Source organism: Sminthopsis crassicaudata, chromosome 4 (genome assembly GCF_048593235.1).
Source record: "Sminthopsis crassicaudata isolate SCR6 chromosome 4, ASM4859323v1, whole genome shotgun sequence".
NCBI lineage: Eukaryota > Metazoa > Chordata > Mammalia > Dasyuromorphia > Dasyuridae > Sminthopsis > Sminthopsis crassicaudata.
Genome location: NC_133620.1, coordinates 415,852,079 through 415,877,756, shown reverse-complemented (window position 1 = coordinate 415,877,756; position 25,678 = coordinate 415,852,079). Strand labels below are relative to the sequence as shown.

The window sequence follows — 25,678 nt, the reverse complement described above, 5'->3', positions numbered from 1 at the left end:
TGGACTGTTTCAATAAGTCCGCCTGTCCCAAGTCCCTACCACTCCAATTCACCCTCTAGTTCCCAAAGCGTCGGTCTGATTCAATGACTCCCCATCCCCCAGGCAAAAACTCCAAATGCTCCCTTATCGCTACCAGGAATACATCGAAAAGTGTCGTTTTAAAGACCTTCATACCCCTCCCCCCCATCACCCCTTTCACACCCCTTTTCTCCTCTTGCTGTATTCTTCTATCCAGTGACACTGATGTGGTTTTTTCCATGAAGGAGACCTCCATCTTTCAGCTCCCGGCATTTTCACTTTCCGTGCCTGGAACGCTCTTCCTCCTCCACTTTTAGGTTACTGGCCTCCCTAGTTTCCTTTGAGTCACAATTAAGATCCCATCTTTTGCTAGAAGCCTTCCCCGAGCTTTCTGAATTTCAGTGCCTCTCCTCTGTAATCATTTCCTATTTATCCCGTATACGCATGTTTGCGTATTGCCCGCCTTTAGATTGTAAGGCCTTTGGGGGCAGGGACTACCTTTTGCCTCTTTTCGTGTCCCCAGCTCTTAGCACAGTGCCCCGCACATAAAAGGCGCTTATAAAAAGTGCATATTGAATAACTGCCTGCCTTGGCGCGCTCGTGCCGCACACACCCACTGACGAGGGCATAACCTAGACTGGGTCAAGAAATGCAGACCAAGTCGTAACTACTTGCACCTGAACCGTTCCTCACCTAGACAGCCCCGTGCCCCTTCTCCGCCTCATTCACCACCCCCCACCCTCTACCAGTGTTTACCCCAGGCCCCACCCAGGCCTTCCTATTGGTCGCTGCATGGGAGGCTTGCTCTCCCTCTCCTGATTGGCTGTCCAGGGGGAGGCTCGCTTCCTCGCCCCCTCCTAAGGTGGCACACGGAGGCGGCTCCCGGCGTGGAAGAGCAGCTGCTGTTTCCGGACTAAGATGGCGGCAGTGAGGGTCCTGAGGAGCTGGAGTCGGAGCGCCCGGCACCTGGTAAGACTGGAGAGATCGAAGGATGCGCTCGGATCCAGCCGCCGGCTGTGTTTGCCCCAGAGCCTGGGTTTCTCTTCTTGCGAGTTGGGTGGGTGAGAGTCACGCGGGTCCCGGGGAGGGGGTGACTGAGGAGAGAGGGAGACACCCCCACTGAGGACTGAGGGCTCGGGAGACGGGGCTCTGCTCGCCCTCGGCCTGCGTCCGAGCGCTCTCCGGCCGCGTTCCGCTAGTCCGCGCGCCCTTGTCCTCCTTTGTGAGATGACCTCCACGACAGCGGAGCCCGTCACTCACTGGCTAGCCTCTGCGCCCCGCATCCTTCCACCTGGGCATCCCCCACCCGTCACCAGCGGTCGGGCAACAGACGGCACGGTCTCCCCGGCCCGGAACCTGCTGCTTCCCCTGTCCTTTTCCCCGCCCGTTCGGTTCCGTGTGGACCATCCTGTGTCATTGCCTTCGCCTGTCCCATCCTCGGGTACGTTCTCTCCCATCCGGCAATCCAGAGCGGAGAGAGGATGGCGAGACTCGGGCCGCCCCGCCTCGTTCTCTTTGCCCCGTGGCGTGGAGAGAGCTGCAAAACCGAGGGTGAAAAGTGCTCGAAAGAGCCGCTACTCTGCTCTAGGGTCTGAGTGATCATTACTGTTACTGTTTCCCTGGCGTCCCTCTCCCCCTCCCACTTCTCCCCCTTATTGATTTTTTAAAAACATTTTTGTCTATATACCGTATGTCCCCAAAGTCTTAACGCGGTCTTAAGCTTTAGGGACATCCCGTACTTTTGTATGTTCTTGGAATAAGTCGTTTCAGTTCCCACTTCTGATACATAATATTTCTGGGACCTTGGGACCTCTCTGTGTCTTAGGCAGTTCTCTAAAACAGGAGCTTAAAAACAAACAAAAACAAACAAACAAAAAAAAAACCTTATAAAGTTAAAAAAATTATAGCCATATTTCAATATAACTCTTCTATTGTAATCCTATGTCTTGTATGTATCTGTGAGGAGTCCAAAGACTTTAGACTACCAGTCCATGTCACAGAAAAGATTATAAATCTCCAGTCTGTTAAGTTTGAAGAGGTTTTTAACTGAATTAGTGGAGGAAGTTTCCTCATCTAGTAATTCCTTATGTCAGTTAAATCACAGGTTCATCCCCTAATCCTCTTCTCTTCTTATTTCTTCTTAAACTGTGTGAAGACAGTCATTTAACCGTCTAAATCTCAGTTTCTCTTTCCCAAAAATGGGAAAGTTTTATTTAGATAAGATTTGTAACTTTTTTGATAAAGTTTTTAGATAAGATTTGCAACATGGAACTTTTGACAGTCTGATAAAACTTTTTGGAATAAAATGTATAAGTGCATAAAATATATAAAGAGTTACAAAGGAAACTGGTTATATTGAAATGCAGTTGTTATTTATATCTGTATCTCTCTCTATAAAACAAATTCCCAGGTTCCAGGTTAAAAATCCGTAAACCTAGATGATATCTAAGATATTCGGGATGCAAAAACCTATGAAATAACTTAGTACACATGTAGGCCAGATAGTAAGGCATAAGAATAATGATAGTTAACATTTACATAGCATTTACTGTGTGCCAGACTGTGCTGAGCATTCAACAATGATTTCATTTATTACCTTTTTGCCTTATTTCACCTTACCTTATGATAATATGGTTTTAAAATTAGTATGGGTATTGCACTGTTAATTTATGATTTTGTATCTCTAGTTCTTTGGTCTTAGATGGGGCTTAATAAATGCTTGTTGACTTATTTTCTTATCCTACCTCGTTCCCCTACCTTGTCCCTCTTGCAAGCATTACTAGTTTAGTTTTTTTTTTAATTACATCTATAGGTTTTTAAGAATAAAAATTGTAAAAAAGGTACCCATATGCATTGGTAGAAGGTGTATCTTCATACTGGAATTACTTATTCTTATAAATGTACAAGTTCAGCTGCTATCCCTGTTTTTATCTCCTACTTCAATATTTATTGCTGAAATTAGCAAACTAAAAGAAGTCTAAATAAACTAGAATTTTAACTACTTTTTTCTATTGATATTAGCATATTAGCACAGAATTCATATACTAAGAACTTGTATTTAGTCATATCTGGGCCATTTTTGACTGTTCATATTAATAAACCGTCACAGATAATGGTAACTTCTGAATAATCCCCCAATCAAAATTCCATCTCTGTGAATCCTGCTAAAAAGAGCAGCATATTTGATTAGTATGAATTTCAGAATTGGAGTTTTCATGTGGAGGCTATTTTACCTTAAATAAACATTTTGGAGAACATTTTGTTAAGTAGGGAAGCCTTACTCAGGCACTAGGTCACCTTGGATTTGAAAGTTTATTCCCTAGATGTTTAGGATTGTAGAATCTTAATTTAAGCCTAAAAATACTTTTAAAATCACATAGTCCAACCCCAATGGAGAAAATTGAGACCCAAATCACTGTTAGTAAATCATTGAACCAAAACTAGAAGAATGGAGGTCTCTTGATTTCTGCAGTTTCTTGTCAGCTAACCCTCTCCCCCTGAATTTTAATGGCTTCCTCAAATAAAACTCTTTTTGCAGCAATGAGCATATTTGCAGATTAGTGCAAATTTCACCATATTTGATAGGCCTTTTTAATTGATACAGTTATTTGTACTCCACATCCCACTCATTGTGTTCATTTTTTTGTATCCAATCTCTTATTTCTGAATGTGACTTATCCCCTAGTAGAATGTCAGTTTCTTGAAAGCAAAAACTATCTCAGTTGTTTGTATCCTCAATGGGTGATGTGTGTCTATTTATAGGGTTTACATTTCCTCTTATTTTCAATTTTTAGCATTTATTCTGTGCTTTTTTTTCCTCCTCAAAACTAACAATTACTTGCCTATTCTAAAATTATCTGTTTAAATCTTTATAAACTATGCAATTGGACAGTCTCAGTTATGTTGTTACCTCATGAAGTTTCTGAGCCCTTTTTAAAATGTCTAGTGTTGGTTATGTTTAAGATAAGCATTGTGTGGTAGAGCTCTAGATTTGGTGTACTAGAATGAAAACCTCTTGAAGACAGGGACTATATTTCTCATCCTCTGCCATCCCTTTTTCCTTTGTCCTCAGTTTTTCCCAGCATAAGGGTATTTTCCATTGAATCCCACCTTCTCATTTATGTGGCCAGATAAACTTCAGCTTCAATATTTAACCTTCCAGTGAATAACCTAAATTAATTTCTTTATTAACTAATTTGACCTCCTTGCTTTCCAAAGAACTCTCAAAAATCTTTTCCAGCACCACATTTAAAAGCATTACTTCTGTGGTGCTTAACTTTCTTTGTAATCAAACTTTTGCAGCAGCCATACATAGCTAGTGGAAAAATCATAGTTTTGATTTATACAGACTTTTGTCATCATGCTTTTTAGTATGTTGTCCTGATTTATAAAGGGTTGAAACTCTGAACAGATGCACTGGAATCAGACAACAGCACTTAAGGCTAATTACTACTATTGGACAATATTCTATTAGCATATGCTTGGAAAAATGGCCCTTCTCACTATTCTATACTAGTCTTTTGGTGTATACAAATAGTTGTAGCAGGGATTAGAGGCTGGAGTAAGACAAGCCAGAGTCACTTTGGAGGAGGATGAAGAGAAGGGAGGTCGGTGGAGAATGTGTGGTAGTTTTGTTGATCCCCTTCACTTCTCCCTCTAAAGACCAAGGACTTTTGCTTATCCTGACTCCGGCTAATTCTGAGGCCTCCAGGGAGCTAGTCCAGACTTAACGCTGACTGCCATAGCTTCCTTCCATGGAGCAAACATCTTTTAATTTTATGATTACAGTTGCCATCTGCAATGATCTTTGAGCCCAAAAATATGAAATATAACACTGCTTCCATTTTTTTTTCTTTTCTGTTTGCTAAGAAGTAAGAAACCAATTGCCAAGAACTTTTTTTTTTTCCTCTGAGGCAATTGGGATCAAGGGACTTGCCCAGGATCACACAGCTAGGAATGTTAAGTGTCTGAGGCCAGATTTGAACTTGGGTCCTATGGACTTCAGGGCTGGTGCTCTTTCCACTGCACCACCTAGCTGCACCAGAACTTAATTTTTTTGATATTAAACTTCAAACCAGCTTTTATACTCTCCTTTTTTACCCTAATCCAGAGACTTCTTAATTATTCTTTACTTTCTACCATCAGTGATGTTGTTTGCATATCTGTTTGTTGATATTTCAGACTTCTTAATTCTTCTTTACTTTCTACCATCAGAGTGATGTTGTTTGCGTATTTGAGATTGTTGATATTTTTTCTTTATATGTCCTTTATTTTTAAGTTGTATCTTTATAATACTCAATTATTCTTTTTTTAAAAACTTTTTTATTTTCAAAACACATGCATGGTTTTCAATGTTCACCCCTGCAAAACCGTGTGTTTCAAATCTTTTTCTCCCTCCTTTCTTCCCACCTCCTTCCCTAGACAGTAAGTAATTCAATATATGTTAAACATGTGTAATTTTTCTATACATATTTCCACAATTATCACGCTACACAAGAAAAATCAGATCAAAAAGAAAAACATGAGAAAGAAAACAAAATACAAGCAAACAACAAAAAAGTGAAAATACTATACTGTGATCCATACTTGGTCCCCACAATCTTCTCTTTGGGTGGAAATGGCTCTCTCTATCATAAAACCATTGGAACTATTCTAAATCACCTTACTGTTGAAAAGAATTATGTCCATCAGAATTGATCATTGTATAATCTTCTTGTTGCTGCGTAAAATGTTCTCTTGGTTCTATACTTCACTTAGAATGTAAGTCTCTCCAAGCCTTTCTGAAATTATCCTGCTAATCATTTCTTATAGAACAATAATATTCCATAATCTGATTGTTGATATTTCTTCCAGCAACTTTAATTTTAGCTTTAGATTCATCCAGTCTGGCATTTCACATGATGTATTCTGCTCATATGTTAAAACAAGGTGACACTATGCAGCTTTGATATGCTTCTTTTCCAGTCTTAAACAATCAGTTGTTCCATGATCAGTTCTAACTGTTGCTTCTTGGCCTGTTTATAGGTTCCCTGAGAGACATATAATATGATCATTTCTTTGAAGATTATCCACATTTTGTTGTGACCCATATAAATAAAAGCTTTTTAATCAGTGAAGCAGAAAGTTTTTCTGGAACTCTCTTGTGTTGAAGTCCAGTGTCAGTAGTGATAAGGGTGTGTGAGTTAGGGGCTAGGAAGAGAAAATTCATTATGAATTCTTCAAATTTATTGGTTATATATATAGATAGATATAGATATAGATATAAATATAGATATAGATAGATATAGATATAATCTCCAATGCTGTATAGACTTCAATACAAAATATACTCTTTGATATTCCTGTATCTTTTCTAACAAACTCAATCTACTGAGATGAGTAAGCCTGGATTTTGACTACTTCAACAGAGATGTAAATAATTCTGATTCATGTCAGAGCAAAATTATCATACCAATGTCTTCAAGTGCTTTTCTCCCAAATGTCTTGAGTCTTCATTGCGGGTGCGCATTTACTGTCCTAAGTTCAAAGGTATGTCTTTGATCTTATCATATAGCTGAGTTTGCATTTTGCTTTACTTGCAAGAATAATTATCAAAATAATTAGTAAGTATGTCTCTACTATTGTATATAGAAAAGGGAAGTTGGTGAGCCAAGCTATTAAGTATCAAAACCTAAAATGGACTCTTAACTCCTCACCCTCTACATTCTTGCTTTCTGTACAATACAGTGGAAGTAGGCAATTTGGTCTCTAGTTCCTTTGCCTTTTTGAAAACCATTCTGCTTTTATGGTAATTCCCATTTCATATATTAAGTCTTAAGCATAACCTTTCTAACATATGAAATTAGGGCAATTTTTCTGTAATCTGAATATTCCTTGACATTACCCTTCTTTAGGATTAGGACATATATTGTTCCTTTTTTTTTTTTCCAATCCAGTGCCAAAATTAAGTTTTTTTTAAATTTGCTGACATATTGAGTGTAACATTTTAATAGCATCATCTTTTAGAATTTAAGTATTCCATACTTAATTCCATAACTTTCACTAACCTTATTGTTAGCAGTTCTTCCTAAGGACTTTATTTTCTAGGATGTCTGATTCTAGATCAGTAATCATACCATTATAGTTAGTGATTATTGATAATGTTAAGATCTTTCTTGTGTAATTCTTTTGTGTATTCTTGCAACCTCTTCTTAATCTTTTATGCTTCTAAGTCCCTACTCTTTTGCCAATTTTTGCATGAAAAATTTACTTTATTTCCAATTTTCTTGAAGAGATATTGTCTTTCTCATTCTGTTGTTTTCTTCTGTTTCTTTCCATAGCTCATTTAAGAAAACCTTATATCTCCTTGCTCTTCTCTGGGATTCTGATTCAGTTGGATATATATTTCCTTTTCTCTTTTATATATTTCACTTTCTTTCTTTCCTCTGCTATTTGTAAAGTCTGAGCAGACAGCCATTTTGCTTTCTTGTTTTTTTTTTCTTTAGAAATGTTTTTTGTTGCTGGTTCCTATACACCATCACAAACCTCTGTCCATAGTTTTTTAGGCACTCTATTAGATTTAATCTTTTATATCTATCATCTCTGCTTCATATCATAAGGCATGTTATTTAAGTCATCCTTATATGGTCTAATGATTTTTCTTACTTCAATTTATGTCTGAATTTTGCACTAAGAATTTCATGCTTTAAATCACAGTCGGCTCTAGGTCTTGTTATAATTGTATAGAGCTTTTCTACCTTTGGCTGCAAAGTATATAATACTTCTGATTTCTATATTGACCATCTGGTGATGTCCATAGAGTCACCTTTTGGATTGTTGAAAAAGTGACATGACCAGTGAGTTATCTGGACATAATTCTATTTGTATTCCAAGGCCAAACTTGCCTGTTATTCCAATTATCTTTTGATTAATTACTTTAGCATTCCAGTCCTCTATGATGAATGTAACTTCTTTTTTTGGTGTTATTTTTAGAAGCTGTTCTAAATCTTTATGGAACTGTTTACCTTTGTCCTCTTCAGGATCAGTGACTGAAGCACAAACTTACATTACTGTGATGTTGAACAGTTTGGCTTAGATTCAAAAGATATTCTGTCATTTTTGAGATTTTGAGATTGTACCTTCATTCTGCTTTTCTCATCCTTTTATTGACTATGAAGGATATTCCATTTCTTCTAAGGAATTCTTGCTCACAGTAGCATATATAGTAGTCATCTGAATTAAATTAATTGATTCCCAAACATTTAAGTTCACTAACATCCAAGATATTTATGTTTAATCTTGCTATCTTCTGTTTGACCACGAGTATTTTTTTTTATAACATTATCCCTTGTATTCATTTTCCCAAATTATCCCCTCCCTCCCTTCACTCCATCCCCTAGATGACAGGCAATCCCATACATTTTACATGTGTTACAGTATAACTTAGATATAATATATGTATTTAAATACCATTTTCTTGTTGCACATTAAGATTACGAAGGTATAAGTAACCTGGGTAGATAGACAGTAGTGCTAACAATTTACATTCACTTCCCAGTGTTTCTTCTCTGGGTGTAGTTATTTCTGTCCATCATTGATCAACTGGAAGTGAGTTGGATCTTCTTTATGTTGAAGATATCCACTTCCATCAGACTATATCTTCATACAACATTGAAGTGTACAGCGATCTTCTGGTTCTATTCATTTCACTCAACATCAGTTGATGTAAGTCTCTCCATAGGCTTGCTTATTTCTTTTAAAGTTTACATATTGTTTCTTCTTCTGGCATCCTGAATTGCTTCCAAATCCATGAGAGAAACTAATCCAGTTTATTGGGGATGAAGACAATATGGGATTCTGAATAAATTGAATGACAGAGGAAAGGGAATCCTATGAACCATGGGAAGAGAAAGCAATAAGAAAGAATTAAAAGACAAACTATAGCACTTAATTTATAATTTTATTTTTTTATATTTAGCCTCATTTTGGTGATCTTAGAAAAAATAAAAGTTTTTCATGCCAACAAACATTTATTATAAGTGCCTACTATGTGCCAAGCTAGTTATGGTTTCTCCTTTCCAAATAAATCAGAATAGGCATCATAAAATAGCTGTCTTTTTAGTCCAATAAGTGATAATAAAAGATCCAAGAATTTTTACCATGTTTTTGTCTATTTATCTGACATTATTCTAATTAGTATATATCTGTCATTGTTGTTTTCATTTATACTTTTATGTTTATTTACTTCCCAGTATCTTGATAATGAAATATAAGTATTTATTATTTTAAGTGTTATGGCGACTTTTGCATTGTGTGATATAATGGAAAAAACCTTTAGGGTTATTCATAAGAAAAAATTGCCCTTTAAAATGGCATTTTCTCTAGATTTATTCTTCCAACTTCCACAATATTGGCAAATTGGATACCCCAAAAGTGACTGATTACTTTTTCCCTCAGGGAGTTAGGATGGTGTTTTTATTGGGTACAAGCCCCCAGAATTGTGTTCCTCTACACTCTCCCTCTCCACCCCCCTCAAATTGATTATTGAATTGATATCAGCTAACCAGCCAAAGTTACTTGGCTGTTTAGTTAAGAGTGACATATTGTCACATTCTCCCCCTAGATGCACTAAAAGGCACTGAAATTGCCTTTCTTAAGTATGTCTTAATTTATCATGGGTTCTCAGTGCAAATGCTTGGTGTTAGCCACTGCTGTTCAGGGCAATATTAAGAATGCCTGCCAATGGGAAGTTCAAATCTTCTGACCTTTTGAACATCACAAGGTCATCCTCTGATGAAGTGGAGAAGAGTGGGAGACAGAGATACCCTCTCCACCCTCCTCAGCAAATCCCTTTTTCAAAGGCTTGGCAGCAATTTCTTTATTCTAACCTGGCTTATTTTTGGAATACTGGAGTCTGAAACTGGCTTACTGTTTTATACAAACATGACAGAGTGTGACTGATTTTTTGCATCCAGCCCCAATATAATTTCCATGTAGCATTATCTCATTTCGTCTAATGATTTAAACAATATTTCATTCCTTCCAAATTAATAAGGATTTCTTTGCACTTATTTTATCACTTTGATTTGATCCAAGGGGATCTGTGAGTTATTAATACCAATTTTTAAATATTTTTCTTTTATATTGCCAAAGAGGCATTCTCACATAGTAAAAGTATGTGGGAGGTAGAGAGGGAATATAGGACCCAATCCTTTAATTAAAAACAAGGTAGCAATGAAAAGAACAATGTTCTGGGAATCAAGAGATCTGAGTTTTAATCCTGGCCCTGCTACTAATCAGCTGTCATGGCCTGGATAAATTATTTAATCTTATTTACTTGTTGGAGCCTCTTATTCCCTTCTCCCTACTCAGCTTTCAACTCCTCTCCCCTTATAACCTCTTGTTTTTGTATATATTTTGCATTTATTCATATATGTACATGTTACTTCCCAAAGTCAAATATAAATAAATACCTTGTGGAAGGGACTCTTTGGCTTTTTGTCTTTATATCTTGAGCTTAGTAACTGGAATGATAGGTGCTTAATAAGTATTTGTTCATTAATTTTATTATCTACAATAAAAGCTTCCATTTGACTAGATAATCTTTAAGGGCCCTTCTATCTTTAAAACTCAGTGATTCTATTCAGATATTATGATTAAGTAATTGTTGAAATTTCAAATTACAGCAAGAAAATCTATCAGGATAACAATAGAACATTTTAATTTAGTCATAGACATCATGATATAATCACCTGCTTGGACTCAGTCAGGCAAGTCAACCTTTTTGAGTCTCAGCTTCCTTTTTTTGTAATTAGGATAACAATGTCTGTAGTACTTACATTACAGAGTTCTGATTATCAAATAAGACAATGTAAATAGAGTAGTTTGCAAACTTGAAAGCACCGGATAAATGTAAGCTACTATAATTATTGTTTTTAGAGCTGAAAGAAACCTTAGAGATTATCTAGTCCAACTTCACAAATATTCCTTAAGTTCTGATGATTCATTTTTTCATTCATTACATTGAATCTTAATATTTCTTGCTAATTTTGAATATAGAGGATAAGAGATTATATTAAAAACAAACTTTTCTTACCTAAAGAATTGTGTTGATTAAGTAAAAGAATAAATCTAATTGTAAGGAGGAAATTACTAACCAGGTCACCTAAATCTCCTCATTGAACCAGGTGTAAAAACATGTTATAGTAAACATTTTTGCCTTTGTTGATTTCTTGTAAAGGTATTAAAAATGCAGTGTTAGTTAAAATTTTATTAAAAGGGAGGGATGAATTAGGAACACCAATTTAAATAGGTAGTTTATCTTATGATCTTTTATAGTGTTGTTTTAGTTATGTTATAATTATAACTATGAAACTGTGTTGGTTGGGACAGTCTTAAATGCTTATATATAGAAATTCTTTTGAAAATATGCTAATATGAATGAAATTGAATTAGCTATTACTGCTAAGTAATTGATTAAAAACTTTACAGTGTTGATTTCTATTGCTGTGTTGCTGTACATTCTGATTCTTTATGTAACTTACTAGTTTTTAATATTTTAATTTAATTTTTAATTTTTAAAATTTACTTTGTTTAATTTTAATTTTAAATTAAATTAAAATTTTTAAAATTTAATATTCTACTTTTATTTTAATTTAAAATAAATTTATGCTAAAGTGTGTATTTGGGTAAGAACCTATCAGCATAAGTTTTATAAATAATTAACTTTTTCTTTTTATTCCTTTAGAGTTGTATGCATCTTATTCAAATGTGCAGTAGTGCTCATGTTGTGAAGCCAAAATATACATGTCTCTTTGGTTATTCCTCCTTCAAGTTTAGTCATCCACATCGGTTATTGAGAACAACTAGTTGTAAGTATGGACTTCAGCAGACAACATAATATATATGAGAGTTTTGTATCATATATGATTATTTTCCCCAAGAAGTTCAGAATATCTTAAAAAAACCATTTTCCCTTTCTTTGTAATTAAATTGTTCTGATCTTGGGGATTGGTGGCCTTTACATAAATCCTCCATACTCTGGCCTTTCACTCAGAGGATCAAATAGAATTATGAGGTGTCTATCTCATATTTCCTCTGTAGTCTTTAGCAAAGGGAAAATTTTCTTTTTGCCTCTTTATCATTGTTGAATAACATATTTGTAATCACATTACAAATAATAGAGGGTTTCAATGAAATAAACAACTTTTTAACATTTGCTTCTGATAACTTTTGTTGCTGCTGTTCTAGGGAGTCGAATTTCCTTCCCAGAGGTTATTATCTTGGAATATTGATCTTTCCCCTTCACTTCTTTTCTTTAATCTCTTCTCTGAAATAGAGAACTGTTTATTTATGGAATATATGCTTAATAAACTATTTAGCTTAAGCTTCTTTATTGTTATATAAAGAAATGTTAAGGAACAAACTATAGGCAGTTAGGAAATTTATGGATTTACAGATTACTATCATTGTATTATAATAAATTAAGCTTGCCTTTGTCTTCCATTATTTGGCTTGTTACAAGCCAAAGGTTAGATTGGAAAAGTTAAATCAAATTACCAAGCATTTATTACTTTCTAACTATGTGCCAGGCACTGGACTAAGGATATAAAAGAAATCAAAGGAAAGTCCTTATGCTAGATCAGGGGTTCTCAAACTGTGGCCTGCGGGACACATGCCGTGGGCTGACGTTTATGCGGCCCGCCAGGTTATGGCAAATGGCTCACAGAGTGTGAGCTTTTGTTTTTACTCTAGTCCGGCCCTTTAACAGTCTGAGGGACAGTGAACTGGCCCCCTATTTTAAAAGTTTGAGGGCCACTGCCCTAGAGGAGCTTACAATTTAATGGGGGAAAATAACACCTATCCAGAAGAAAAGGAGCAAGTGAAAGGAAAGAGCCACAAGGATCTATGAATCTAATTGTGTGAGGTTACATGAGTGGAAGGATCTTCCAGAATGCTTCAGAATGCTGGGCCTAATAGAGAAATAAGTGAGGGGGCAGCTAGGTAGTGCAGTGTGGATAGAGCACTAGCCTTGAAGTCAGGAAGACTTGAGTTCAAATTTGGTCATAAACACTTAACACTTCATAGCTGGGCAAGCTACTTACACCCAATTGCATCAGCAAAGCCAAAACAAAACACCACCAATGGGGGGGGGAGGGGGAGGGGAGAAGAAAGAGGAAGAGAGAGAGAGAAGGAGAGAGGAGAGAGAGAAAAAAATAAGTTAGGAATATGGCCCGGAAAGGAAGGAAGGCTTGAACCAGTGCCTGACATAATGAGGTCCTTTCCTTAACATGGATGAAACAGTCAAATAAAGGGAAGGGATTATATACCCCAACTTCTTCTTTTAAAAAAATTTAATAATAGTATTTTATTTTCAAAACACATGCAAAGATAGTTTTCAACATTCACTCCTGCAAAATCTTGTGTTCCAAATTTTCCTCCCATCTTCTTCCCCCTAAACAGCAAGTAATCCAATATAAACATGTGCAGTTCCTCTCAACATATTTCTACATTTTTCATGTTGCACAAGAAAAATCAGATCAAAATGAAAAAAATTAGAGGAAAAAAGGCAAGCAAATAACAAAAAGGTGAAAAATACTCTGTTGTGGTCCTCATTCAGTCCTCATAGTTCTCTCTCTGGTTGCAGATGGCTCTCTCATCACAAGTCTTTTAGAACTGGCCTAAATCATCCCACTGTTGAAAAGAGCCAAATCCATCACAGTTGATCATCACGTAATCTTGTTGTAGATATGTATAATGTTCTCTTAGTTCTGCTCACTTCATATAGCATCAGTTCATATAAGTCTCTCTAGGCCTTTCTGAAATCATCCTGCTGCCATTCCCTAACTGAATGGTATTCACTCAGTTTCTAGTTCCTTGTCACTACAAAAAGAACTGCTACAAACATTTTTGCACATGTGAGTCCTTTTCCCTTTTTATGATCTCTTTGGGATACAGACCCAGGAGAGACACTGCTGAAACAAAGGGTATGCACAATTTGATAGCCCTTTGGGCATAGTTCCAAATTGCTTTCCAGATGGTTGGATCAATTTACAACTCTACCAATAATGTATTAGTGTCCCAGTTTTCCCACATCCCCTCTAACATTTATTGTTATTTTTTCTTGTCATTTTAGCCAATCTAAGAGGTGTGTAGTGGTACCTTGGAATTCTAATCAATAGTGATTTAGAGCATTTTTTCATATGACTAAAGCCAATATGAAATCACTTTAATTTCTCCTAGACCTCAGCTTCTTAAACAGTAGATTTTGATGCCATATGAGGTTTTATATAGCTATCATATTGAATGAAAGAATAAAGTTAGCACCCCAGAATGAGGATGAAATGTAATAGGGACAGATGTTAAGTCTTACACTTGGGTTTTTACTACAGATTTACATAACAAAATCTACTCAGCCCGGTGTTTCTTCCCCCCCCCCCCCAGTTGGTTTGCTCTCCCACTTTCAGGATAGTGCTTGGACACATTCTTGTCTTTTTTCATTCAATCATTCCATGACCCCTTCCCCCTTCTCAGTTGAGGACTTTGTCCACTGAACTTCTAAGGTGATTTTTCTCAAGCACAGGTCTGCCATTTCACTTCTCTATTCATTGAGTGCCAGGAACTTCCTCTTACTTCCAGGATCCAATATAAAGGTTTTTTTTTGGTCATTTTAAAGTTCTTCATAACCTGCCTTTTTTTTTCTTTCTATTTTTATATTTCTCTTTATTCTTTCATACTCTCTGATCCAACTATAGTGGCCTACTTGCAGTTTTGCTATGTTGTGGCAACTCCTCTTTTTATGGCTATGAAAGGGTTGTCCTCCATGCCTTCTACTTTCTCACTTCTACCTCATGATTTCTCTGGTTTCCTTCAAAATTCAAATCAAGTCTCATCTTCTATAAGAGGTCTTTTTCCCTCTCAGATTATCTATTATTTACATTTTGTCTTCCTCATTACAGGGTGAGCTCACTGAGGACAAGATCTGTTTGTTTTTTTTCTTCTTCTTTTTTTTTTTTGGCCTTTCTTTGTATTCCAGCACTTAGTACATAGTATAGGAACACACACACACATAACTACACATAAAAAGCAGCCAGAAGCAAGTTTCTTTAGGTTTTTGATATAACATTTGTACAATTTTCCCTTAGCAAATTACTCCTCTCTCAAGGCTCTTCATTATCACTTTTATTTGGTTATATAAAGGCCATTAATTGATCCACAAAACTATTAATTTGTTTGATGGGGCTTACATAAGAAAAATAACATGCTTTCAATCAAGACATATGGTTCTAATTGTTCTTTTGTCAATTTACTATATACCCTTAAGCAAATTAATAAAGCTTTTCTGTCTTTTCACAGGTTAAAAAACATTTCTTCCCTTTCTAACCTTCTGGGGTCTTTTGAAAATATAATCAAATCCCAGATTTGAAAGCATTCTGAAATCTTTGGGAGGGAGAGGTGTTAATGTATTTATATATACAGCATACATTTATGATGGTTTCTTTTCTTTGAAGCTGTAAATGGACAAATCATTCAATTTAAACTCTCAGACATTGGAGAAGGAATTACAGAAGTGACAGTTAAAGAATGGTAAGTTGAGTAAATCTTTTTCTTGAAAAAATTCAATACTTATAAGAAGATAATCATTTGAATAATTATAAATAGGATTCATTTTTGTATGAATAATAATAATGATGATAACTAATATTTATGTAGAATTTACTGTGTGCCAGACATTGTGTTATGCATTTTACAATGATCTCATTTGATATTCATGACAACTTTGTAAATTAGGTGATATTCTTAACCCCATATTACATGTGAGGAAACTGAGGCAAACAGACTTTCTCAGGATAACACAATTAAAAAATGACTTGAGGTCAGATTTAAATTCTGTTCTTCCTGACTCCAAAGCTGGGGCTCTAATGCCTCTGTAATGGAGGAAATAGTCTTTTCAATTGTAAATGTAAGAACTAGTTCCAGCAATATTTTGTTCAGTAGTTTCAGTTCTGTCCAATTCTTTGTAACCCTATTTGGTGTTTTCTTGGCAGAGATACTGGAATGCTTTGCCATTTATTTCTCCAGCTTATTTTATAGATGAGGAACTGAGGCATATAGGGTTAAGTGATGATTACATAGGTAGGTAGCAAGTGTCTGAGGCCAGATTTGAACTCAGAAAGATGACTCTTCCTGACTCCAGGTCTGCCATTCTATGTACTGTGTGTCACATAGTGGCCCCATCCAGCATTATGCTTCATGATATAAAATAGCAATTTGTGACATTGTAATTTGAAAACCCTGCCTATTGTGTACTTTTTTATTCTATCAAATCTTTACTTCTCCATATATTTCTCTTTATTCATTCTCACTTCACAGAAGTTAGAAATGAGAAGTCCAGTGTCTAAAAACAATGTAGGTATTTAAATATTTTTGAATAAGCATTTATGAAAACCTAAGATTCATACTCAAACTTGATGTTGATAAATCTTACATTGAAAAAGTGTGAAAAGTCTGTGATGAAGCCTATGCTGACATGATTACTTTTGTTTTTACCTTGTATCTGACAGTTTGTTTATATTTTAAAGTTGTATCTAATAATCTTGAAAGTTTTATTTAGGTGCAAAAATTTCCATTTAACTTAAAAGTCATCTTTCCCTCTCTCCACACCCCCTATATGTTAAAAAATACAAAATATTCAAAATAACTGTTCTCTTTGAGATTGAATACTAAGTAGGATAGCATATCAATCTGATTTCAAAAAGCATATATATTTTAGGATATTTTTATATTTTAAATTGTTTTATGTAATTTTGTGTTTTTCCTTTTAGGTATGTAAAAGAAGGAGATACTGTATCTCAGTTTGATAGCATCTGTGAAGTACAAAGTGATAAAGCTTCTGTTACCATCACTAGTCGTTATGATGGTATCATTAGAAAACTCTACTATGCTGTAGATCAGATTGCCCTTGTGGGGAAGCCATTAGTAGACATAGAAACAGAAGCTTTAAAAGGTATTGTAAAGTGTGTTTATCCATTTTGCTAAATATATAACAGCCTTCTTTTTTATTTGTCACAAGATCACCAATTAATTTAATGGTTTTTAAAGATGCCACACAGATTTTTTTTCAAGTAATCTTTTAGATTTTTGATTGTATTTTACCCAAACAGAAACAATTAAAAGAACTTCTGTTACATAGTTCATAAATTGGTCATTTAAGTGTGTAGCATGCCATGTCACCATTGCTTAGAAAAATTGTTAGCTAGAGGTCAGATATCCAGCAGCTTTAAACATCAATTAGTAATGACTTTAATAACCTCTTTCACAATTAAGCTAAGAAATGTGGAGGAAGTTATAGGAGAAGGGGCATTTCTAGTTGACAGTAACTGTTAAACTCTAGTTCAGTACTTTATTTAACTCCTATTTTGTTTAAGGTACCATGTTGTAAATACTGGTGATGCAAAGAGAAAAACCAACCAGTTCCTTCCCCAAGAAAATTATTTTCCAATGAGAACATACAGCATGTGTACAAACAAGTTTATAAAAGTCTGTGGAAATTAATTTCAGAAGGGACAGAATTCAAAAAGGAAAAAAGAAGAGAGCAATAAACCAAAAAAGAAGGAGGTAGTCAGAGAAATGTCAAACAGCAGACACTGTAGGAAGAATGGAATGACAAAGAAAAAAAAAAAAGAAAATGACAACAGCTCTGCAGCCTGAGTGAGGTGAGAAGGACAGACAACAACTCTCTGATGTAGGACATCAAATGATGTAGACCATCTTGAGCAGCACTTCAGACCTGAGGACTGGGAGTGATAGAGCAATTTAATTAATGCTCATTTCAGTAGCCTCTTAGGGTACTACTTTATTCAGAAACATCAAATTCAGGGAATGAAAAGCAAAAATTTTCGAACTAGTATAGTATGTTGGTAACTAGAATACTGGTAATGTGACTGTAGAATAGAGCTGTATTGTGGAAAGAAATCTATGGTAAGAATTCCAGACTTAAAAAGGCAAAAAAGCGAAAGGTATAAGAAAATTGTGCTAAAGTTAGAAGATTACTTTATATTGAATATAAAAAAAAAATTTTAAAAAGAGAAATTTGGCATTTATACAAAGCTTAAAAAGTAGAAACATGAAAAAATTTTAAGAGAAGGGGGTATGATACTGTTTATTCATTAAGAATATAACTTTCTAGTTATTGAGTGCTAAGAACTTCAGAAACAAGGACGAAAATATTTTCTTTGTTCTCCTTGCTTCGCTTTATATCAGTTCATATAAATTTCCCCAAATTTCTCTGATACCATCTCTTTTATAATTTTATAGCACAGTATTAATTCAATTACATTTTTATAGCCACTCTTAAAAATATAGGCACTCCCTCAGTTTCCAATTCTTTGCTTTCACAAAAAGCTTTCACAAAAATAAGTATTTTGTATATCTTCAGTTTGTTTTGTTTAGGATTAATCTCCATCATAATCTGCTCTCCTTCCAAAACTGTCTTTTTTTTTCTACTTTCCCTCCTATTTTCATGTTGAGAGAAACGTATTTCTCTTACCTAACTTTGTGTGTTCTCTCCTCCTTTGACCAGTGCAGGTGGGAGTGCTGTCCATGAGTCTACTATTCCCCCTAATCCTTTCTTCTTGTTTAAATAAACTTTTCTACTGGCAAACCCTGATTGTGTGAGAGAATTTTCCCCAACCTCCTTCTCTCTAGTGTTTTCCTCTTTCTCTCCCTTTCCATTGTTCTTTTAAGATCATTAAAATATAATAGAACCATTCAGAATTTCTGATTATATTCCCTCTATGAGACCTGATAATAAATAGGGTTCAGAAAAAATACATATATCCTCTTATAAAATGTAAATCATTTATTTAGACCCTTATAATTGTTCATTCATGTTTACCATGCCATTATTGTGCCTCTCCCCACTTCCCCATACTTCATTATTTCTTAACATTATCCCAAGCATTTTTTCTTCTAGCCTGTTTGGTTCATTTTTTGCTCATTTTAGTTCAGTTTCTCATTAGACTACATCTAAAGAAATTAGCAAAACACAATGTGATTAAAAACCATTGGTTAAAAATCATTTGAGCTTTGCAGAGTTAAGATTAATGAGTTTATAGGGCCATAAATTTTAGTATGCAAACAGTTGTTAGATGCTGTCTTATACCCTTGTTCTTGAAGGTAGACATACATTTGGAGAATGGCTAATTATTTGGAGGTATTGGAAAAGAAAGCAGTTAATGCCTAACTTATGTTTTGGATCAGATAGTAATTTTCACTAGACTTCAAAAATGCTTTGCAGCAATATATCAACAATTTCTTTCACATACAAAATCTTCTTTTCTACAAATATTTTCTCAAGTAAAAATTATGTTTTATGAAATAGCTAGTGGTGAAAATACTAAAACTTTTTAATCGTCAGAGATTCTCTCTGTGCCCTTTAAGACTTTCATCACCAATCCAATCAACATGGATTCTCTACTAACTTGTGTAGATAGGAAAAGTCCCTGTTAAGATTCCTAGAAGTGATTAAGAGTTGACAGCTATTAGTTTTTCTAAGCCCATTCTATGTACTAAATAAGTAACTTGGATGGAAAATTAGAAAAAATTTGACTATTCTTTCTCAGGTTCTTATACCTTTTCCCCTGCATATGTGTTAATGATGTATCTGTTATTGATTCTTTTTAAAAATCACTTCTACTTCCTCAATAGAATCCTGAAATACAGTCAAGCTATATATAGCAAAGTGATATGAATGCTTCCCTTATTCTGAACTTATATAGCACTAATTCTCTGCTAAAGATGTAAAAGGTAGTATTAGTGTTCTGGAGTCACATATGGACACTGATTGGTCAGAATTCTGAAGTCTTTTGACATTATTTTCTTTCATATTATCTGGTTCTTAAAGCCTTGATTCTGTTTATTTTGCTCTATATCAGTTCATATAAATTATGTTGTTTCTCTGAATTCCTCCTTGATCATTCTTATAACACAGTATTTCTTTATCTTCCTATACAATGCTGTTCAGCCACTTTCCTTTCATGATTTTTACAAATAAAAATGGTGCTGTATTCTGTAACATTCTGTTGTAAAAAGAATATCTATCCTTATGCTAAAATCCTATATAGTAATAGAGGAAAAGCTTTATCAATTAGAGGAGTCCAAAATTGGAATAGGCTGCCTTGAGAGGGATTTGGGGAATCTTTCCTTCAAGAAGAGGCTGAATATTTATTTTTGTGTGTTATTTTGGGGGGATTTCTTTTATGTACAGGTTGACCTAGATTCCCTTTGGCTATATATACTGACTGCTGAGCTCCCTTTTAACTTTGAATTGATAGTACTATGATTCTTTTAACTGGTAACTTTGGTTTTTGCAGAATTATTACTGAACTAAATGTCTAGGTAGTTTCAGTCCTGGTTCTACTATGAAACTGTATTCTTGAGATAATACATAATTTAAAGTGTATATTATCATCATCAAAATGAAATGATAATTTTTCCGTGTTTTGCAGCATTGTTGTGAAAATAAAGTATTTTTGAAGCCTTTTGGAGTAACAGTATTATAGATAAAATCAATTACAATCCATACTGTCACCAAGGAAAGGCATAAAGTGAATTCTGTCTCATGGAATGTAGTGCCTATTTTGTTCACTTGGTTACAATGAATTACTATCCACAGATTAACCTGTAAAATATGTTTTATCTAGTTCTTGTCCATTTAAAAATAACTTTGTTGACAAGAGTACATAATTCAGTGTAGTTTGCATTGTAAATAAGAAAAGGAAAAGGAGCGGAGCTCTCTTTGTTCAGGCAGCAAATAACGATAAGTCTTATTCCCACAATGGAAATTTAACTGAACTATTAAAATATTTGTCTACCCTATCCACACAAAGAAGAAAAGTGCTATTTCTGTCAAACTTCCTTCTTTTCTCTACTGAGTTTAAAGACTTTTTTTCATTTATTATTTCAGTGTAGAAGGTTCAACTTCCACATAGAAGTTCTGCTTGTGTGGATGGAAATGATAGAAAGGGCAGCTTTCACCTCAATATTAAGAAAAATTAAATAACAAATCTAAAACTAGGATACGTTGCTGTGCTATTTGGTGAATTCCTCATGACTATTTTTCTGGAATCTGTGTGTTCTTACTTCAGTAAGCCCTTAAGGGGAAAAAAAAAAAACACTCATCCCTGTTTCTTCATCTTAAAGACAAAATTTTCTTCACTTCATCCAACTGAACACTGGACTGGAAGCCAGGAGGCCTTTGTTTTAATCTTAGTTTTGTCACTAACATTATTCCTTTTTTGCTTAATATAGAATTATTAGCTAATATTCAAAAAGTTAGAATTTTAAAAGTAGAATGAACTTAGTGATCATATAATGCAATTTTCCTTAATTTATATATGAGAAAACTTGAAGTTATAACCCTAGTCTCAGATTTTATTGAATAATTATAATGCTTATCTAAATTTAAATGACCACATAATTGAATGAGAATAAGACCCATGACTAGAATATGATAGTGGAAGAGGGTGTTCCTTAATCAAAAGACTCAGGAAAAGTAAAAAGGGAACTGGAAAGAAACAATATAAGATCTGTGGCCAGACTTCAGGAAGTCTGTGAACTTGGAAGGAAAAACAGTTTCATCTTTATTTTCACCAACTTCTAGCTGAATTTTAATATTTATTTCAACTATGGATTTCAAAAAAACCAACATTCTAAGAAAAGTTTCATAGCCTTTACCAGACTTCCAAAGAGATCAAAACCAATGTTAAGAACTCTTGCTTCTTAGTATCTGGAATATAACAACTTATCATTAAAAAAGAAGATAAATTTCAAAAAGGATAAATTTCAATGTAAGGTTTAAACAAACTATACTTTTAGGAATTGTGTAAATTTTTAAAGTTCCCTTAAATGTTCACGATAAATCAAATTCATTTATTTAGTAAATTTGTATGGGTAATTGGGGGTTAAGTTACTTGCCTAGCATCACATAGCTAGTAAGTGTTAAGTGTCTGAGGCCAGATTTGATCTCAGGTTCTCCTGACTCCAACGCTGACACTCTATGTACTACACCATCTAGCTTCCCTTCTTCAGAGGCTTTAACCAATGTATTCTAAATCAAATTATTTTGTAAGGTTAAACTATGAAGTACATAGTATAGCTTTCTGTGTCCACAAAGTGAATGATCTGTTGGATTACAGTGGGAGGGGGGAATTTAAAAAATACAAAAATATATGCAGCATAATTTCCCAAGGGAGACCCTTAGCAACTGTAGGGGTTGGGATAGGCTTCATGTTATTAACCTTTTTGTGACATATACATGTTTGGCAATCTGGTAAAGTCTATGAAATTCTTCTCATAATAATGCTTCCAATTATAAAATAAATTGTATTGCATTATAAAGGAAATAAGTTATATTGATTATGAAATTTTTTCAAATTCACAGATATTAGATTAAGAAGCCTTGATACATAGGATGTAGCATTTGAGCCAAATTTTAAGGGAAGCTAGGGATTTTTACTAGGTGAATGCAAAAAGGAGGGAGTTCATAAACTGGTATTTGGACAGCCTGTGGAAAGACATAGAAGATGGAAAATGGGATATCTTGAATGGAGAATCTCAATAGGACATTTAGATGGAGCATAGAATGTATGAAGAGTTATATGGTAATCCTAGAAAGGTAAATTGAATCTAGATTGTGAAGAGCTTTAAAAATGAAAATTTTATGTCAAATGCAAGAGACACACACTGTGGATACATGAGTAGGGGAATGATATGGTCACACATGATCAGACTTATGAATCTCATTCAGTCAATTATATTATTTTAGTTTTAGTTCTAAGAGATATTAACATTACTCATTAAAATATCTCCTTAAGGTCAGGGACTGTCTTTTTCTTCTTTTTGTATTCCTAGTTCTCATGTGCCTGGCACATAGTAGGGGCTTAATAAATGCTTCATTTTAAAAAATCTATTATACTAAGATTATAATTTAAAGTTTTCTTATGTAAGATAAGAGGGTTGAACATCTAATGATTCTTTGAATATTGTTGAAAGTCTTTTTTCCTCCCTTTGTGGTACATACTTTATTGATAGAATATTATTCTCATTTTACAGATGGGAAAACACAGAGGCAAAGAATCATTTAAGGTATAAAATCTAAATTTACATTATGTCAGTTAAGGAAATATAGAAATAGAATTCTACTTCCCAGTACATTGATTTAAAGAATTTGTCATGTTTTCTTCCTTTTTAATGCAACCTTGGTTTTTGTTTTTTGTTTTTGCCAAGAATGCATTCTTGTCTTGATTTTTAAGTAGTTTGGCAATTTGATGGAAATGGTAATGTTTTTCTATAAGCTTCTAGTCTGAAGTGTTCTAGCTAGAGAAAGGCTTATATTTAACATATACAGTTTCAGTTAATTGTGGTACGTAAAAGCTACAAGCTTTAAAGAACTCTCAGACCTTTACAAGTTCAATTCTCATCATCTTCATGTTACAGTAAATTAATTATAAGGAAAATATAATAAAACTCTTTCAACATGGTATGTTGATCTTGGAGTCAAGAGCTTTGGGGTCAAATTCTAACTCAATACTTGCCTTGAATCAGACATTTAGCTCTCATTTAGCTTCTCAGAGCTGCAGTTTTCTTATTTGCAAATTGTCACATCACAAAGTTGTGAGGAAAAAATTTTGTCAACTATATAGTGCTATGTAAATGAGTTTTGATGGTGGTGTTACATTCCAAAGTGTGGCCCATGGAAATTGTTACTAAGTTATTTAATTCTCTACAATAATGTAATCTAAAACTCATTTTTTTCTAACCTTTTTTGTTTAATTTGTAAACTCCATGTCACCTCATTTATCTGGCATGAATGGAGAAATGAAATGTTCCACATAAAAGAATAAATGAATAAATCATATGTCCTTTTTATTGCCAAATTCTTGTTTATTTTTTACTTTCTTGGATAGATGTACTTACTTTTTTAAACCTATGCACAAGTGTTATGGAATATAATTTAATTTCCTGATGATAAATGTTTAACATTAGCAATATTAATTATTGCATTATGTATACAGTATTGTTCTATTTTAACTTAGTGAGTTTTTCTGTCATTTTATTAAACTGTTGTCATATATAAACTATAATTGCTCCCAATTTCTCTTCTTATTTGTTGCTTTTAGTCTGGACAGAGAGAAATAATTTTAATTTTTAAAATTTGAAAAAATACATTTTTAATAGATGTTTCAGATTAAATGGCCCTTTTGGGAGAAGGAGGAGGAAAGAATCCTTAATTTTAGATTCACAGCTGTGTTCTAGAAAGTTGGTTTCAATTAGCTAGTTGTGTTCTGAAGGCTGAGATAGCTCTTGCTGAACTTTTTTTAAAAGTGATTCCATTTTGAAATTCTAGCTTGGATATTAGATACTTGAAATATTTGATGCAAAGATCTTTATTAGTGTTTTTCTATATTGTCCTGGCTGCATTGATTCCTTTTATGCGAGAACTTCTCAATATGATATAATCATTATTTTAACTTTTGTGATTGCTTTGTCACTCATTTTATTAAGAATGCTTCCCCTGGTCATAGCTAACTTTTTTTTTTTTTTTTGGTGTGGCCTTTTTTATCCAGATCACATTTTATTAGCTTTTACTTCTCCCTTCCTTTGAGGCCATGCCTGTCAGATTAGACTGTAAATTTACCTTTGGTGAGGGGGCAGAATCATGGTAAAAAAGTAAAAAGAACTGAGGTGGACTACCCTCCACAAATTCCTGCAAAAAAAAGATTTAGGAAATGTATTAAACTGAATTTTAATGGTGAAATCCAGAAAGAATTATAGTGAGACATTTATCCAGCCCATTCAGTATAGGGAGACAAACATGGAGATCTACAGATACTGGAAATGGGATCAGGGAAGCAGCACACTGTGCAGAGCACTCTTAGGAAGAGGATATGCACCAGTGCAAAAGGAGTTTCCAGATCATCTCAGGGCTCTATCAGAGCCATACTGGGCCAGCATAATGAGGACAGGTGCCAACTTGCCAGGTTGTATACAATTTAGTTCTGAATTATTGTTGATTGTCCTTTGTTCTCTAAAGAGAATCATGATGTTGGGAAAGTAATGTCATGATTGCAAGTGAATTGGATTTAAATGAGAGAGAGGTATGTGAAGTCATCAATTTTACTTTCTTCTCCTGAGCTATCTGGGTCCAGTGGCGAGATACAGATCAGAACAACTGGAGATGAACCCTAGTTCTAGTCAGAGACCTTGGCCTTTTTAAACTAAAAGTTTTTCCCAAGTCTCAGTTTGACTGAGACAATGCCCAATCAGTGATTAAAGCTAGGTGAGAAATGAGGCAAAAGATGATCTCTTTTACCTCCTTAAAAAAAAGAAAAACCAGTCTGGGAGAGAAAAACCCTCAGGTTTCCTGGTCTATCTATAAAGGAATAACTAAGGCAGGAATTTGTTGCCCTTTATTCTCAGAGGACCAAAATGATATCATTGTGTTAGAGTCAAGTTATAATGTCAGACTGTGTCTGATCCACAGACCAATACGAGCTCAGAATACTCTAGGTCAGATACAAATAGTCCATGTGAAATTTTGGGATAGATTCCCTAATTTTGTACATATGTACATTCTTTTGAGCAACTTCAATTTTGTTTTGCTCATAGAGCACATGGCCTT

At 34.5% G+C, this 25,678-nt stretch overlaps 1 protein-coding gene across 4 annotated transcripts in view; it reads left to right on the top strand.

The window, feature by feature from the left end:
* The first annotated feature begins 843 nt into the window (after positions 1-843).
* Positions 844-25,678, top strand: part of DBT (dihydrolipoamide branched chain transacylase E2) — a 53,256-nt gene continuing 28,421 nt past the window's right edge. Inside the window, exons 1-4 of one of the 4 annotated variants that reach the window (XM_074262791.1) lie at positions 844-987; positions 11,744-11,867; positions 15,507-15,582; positions 16,821-17,002. In XM_074262791.1, the coding sequence (XP_074118892.1) occupies positions 937-987; positions 11,744-11,867; positions 15,507-15,582; positions 16,821-17,002 (433 nt within the window). In that variant the 5' untranslated portion in view covers positions 844-936. Of the gene's footprint in view, positions 1,076-11,743; positions 11,868-15,506; positions 15,583-16,820; positions 17,003-25,678 lie in introns of all 4 variants that reach the window. The other 3 variants (XM_074262788.1, XM_074262790.1, XM_074262787.1) reach the window with 3 other exon arrangements.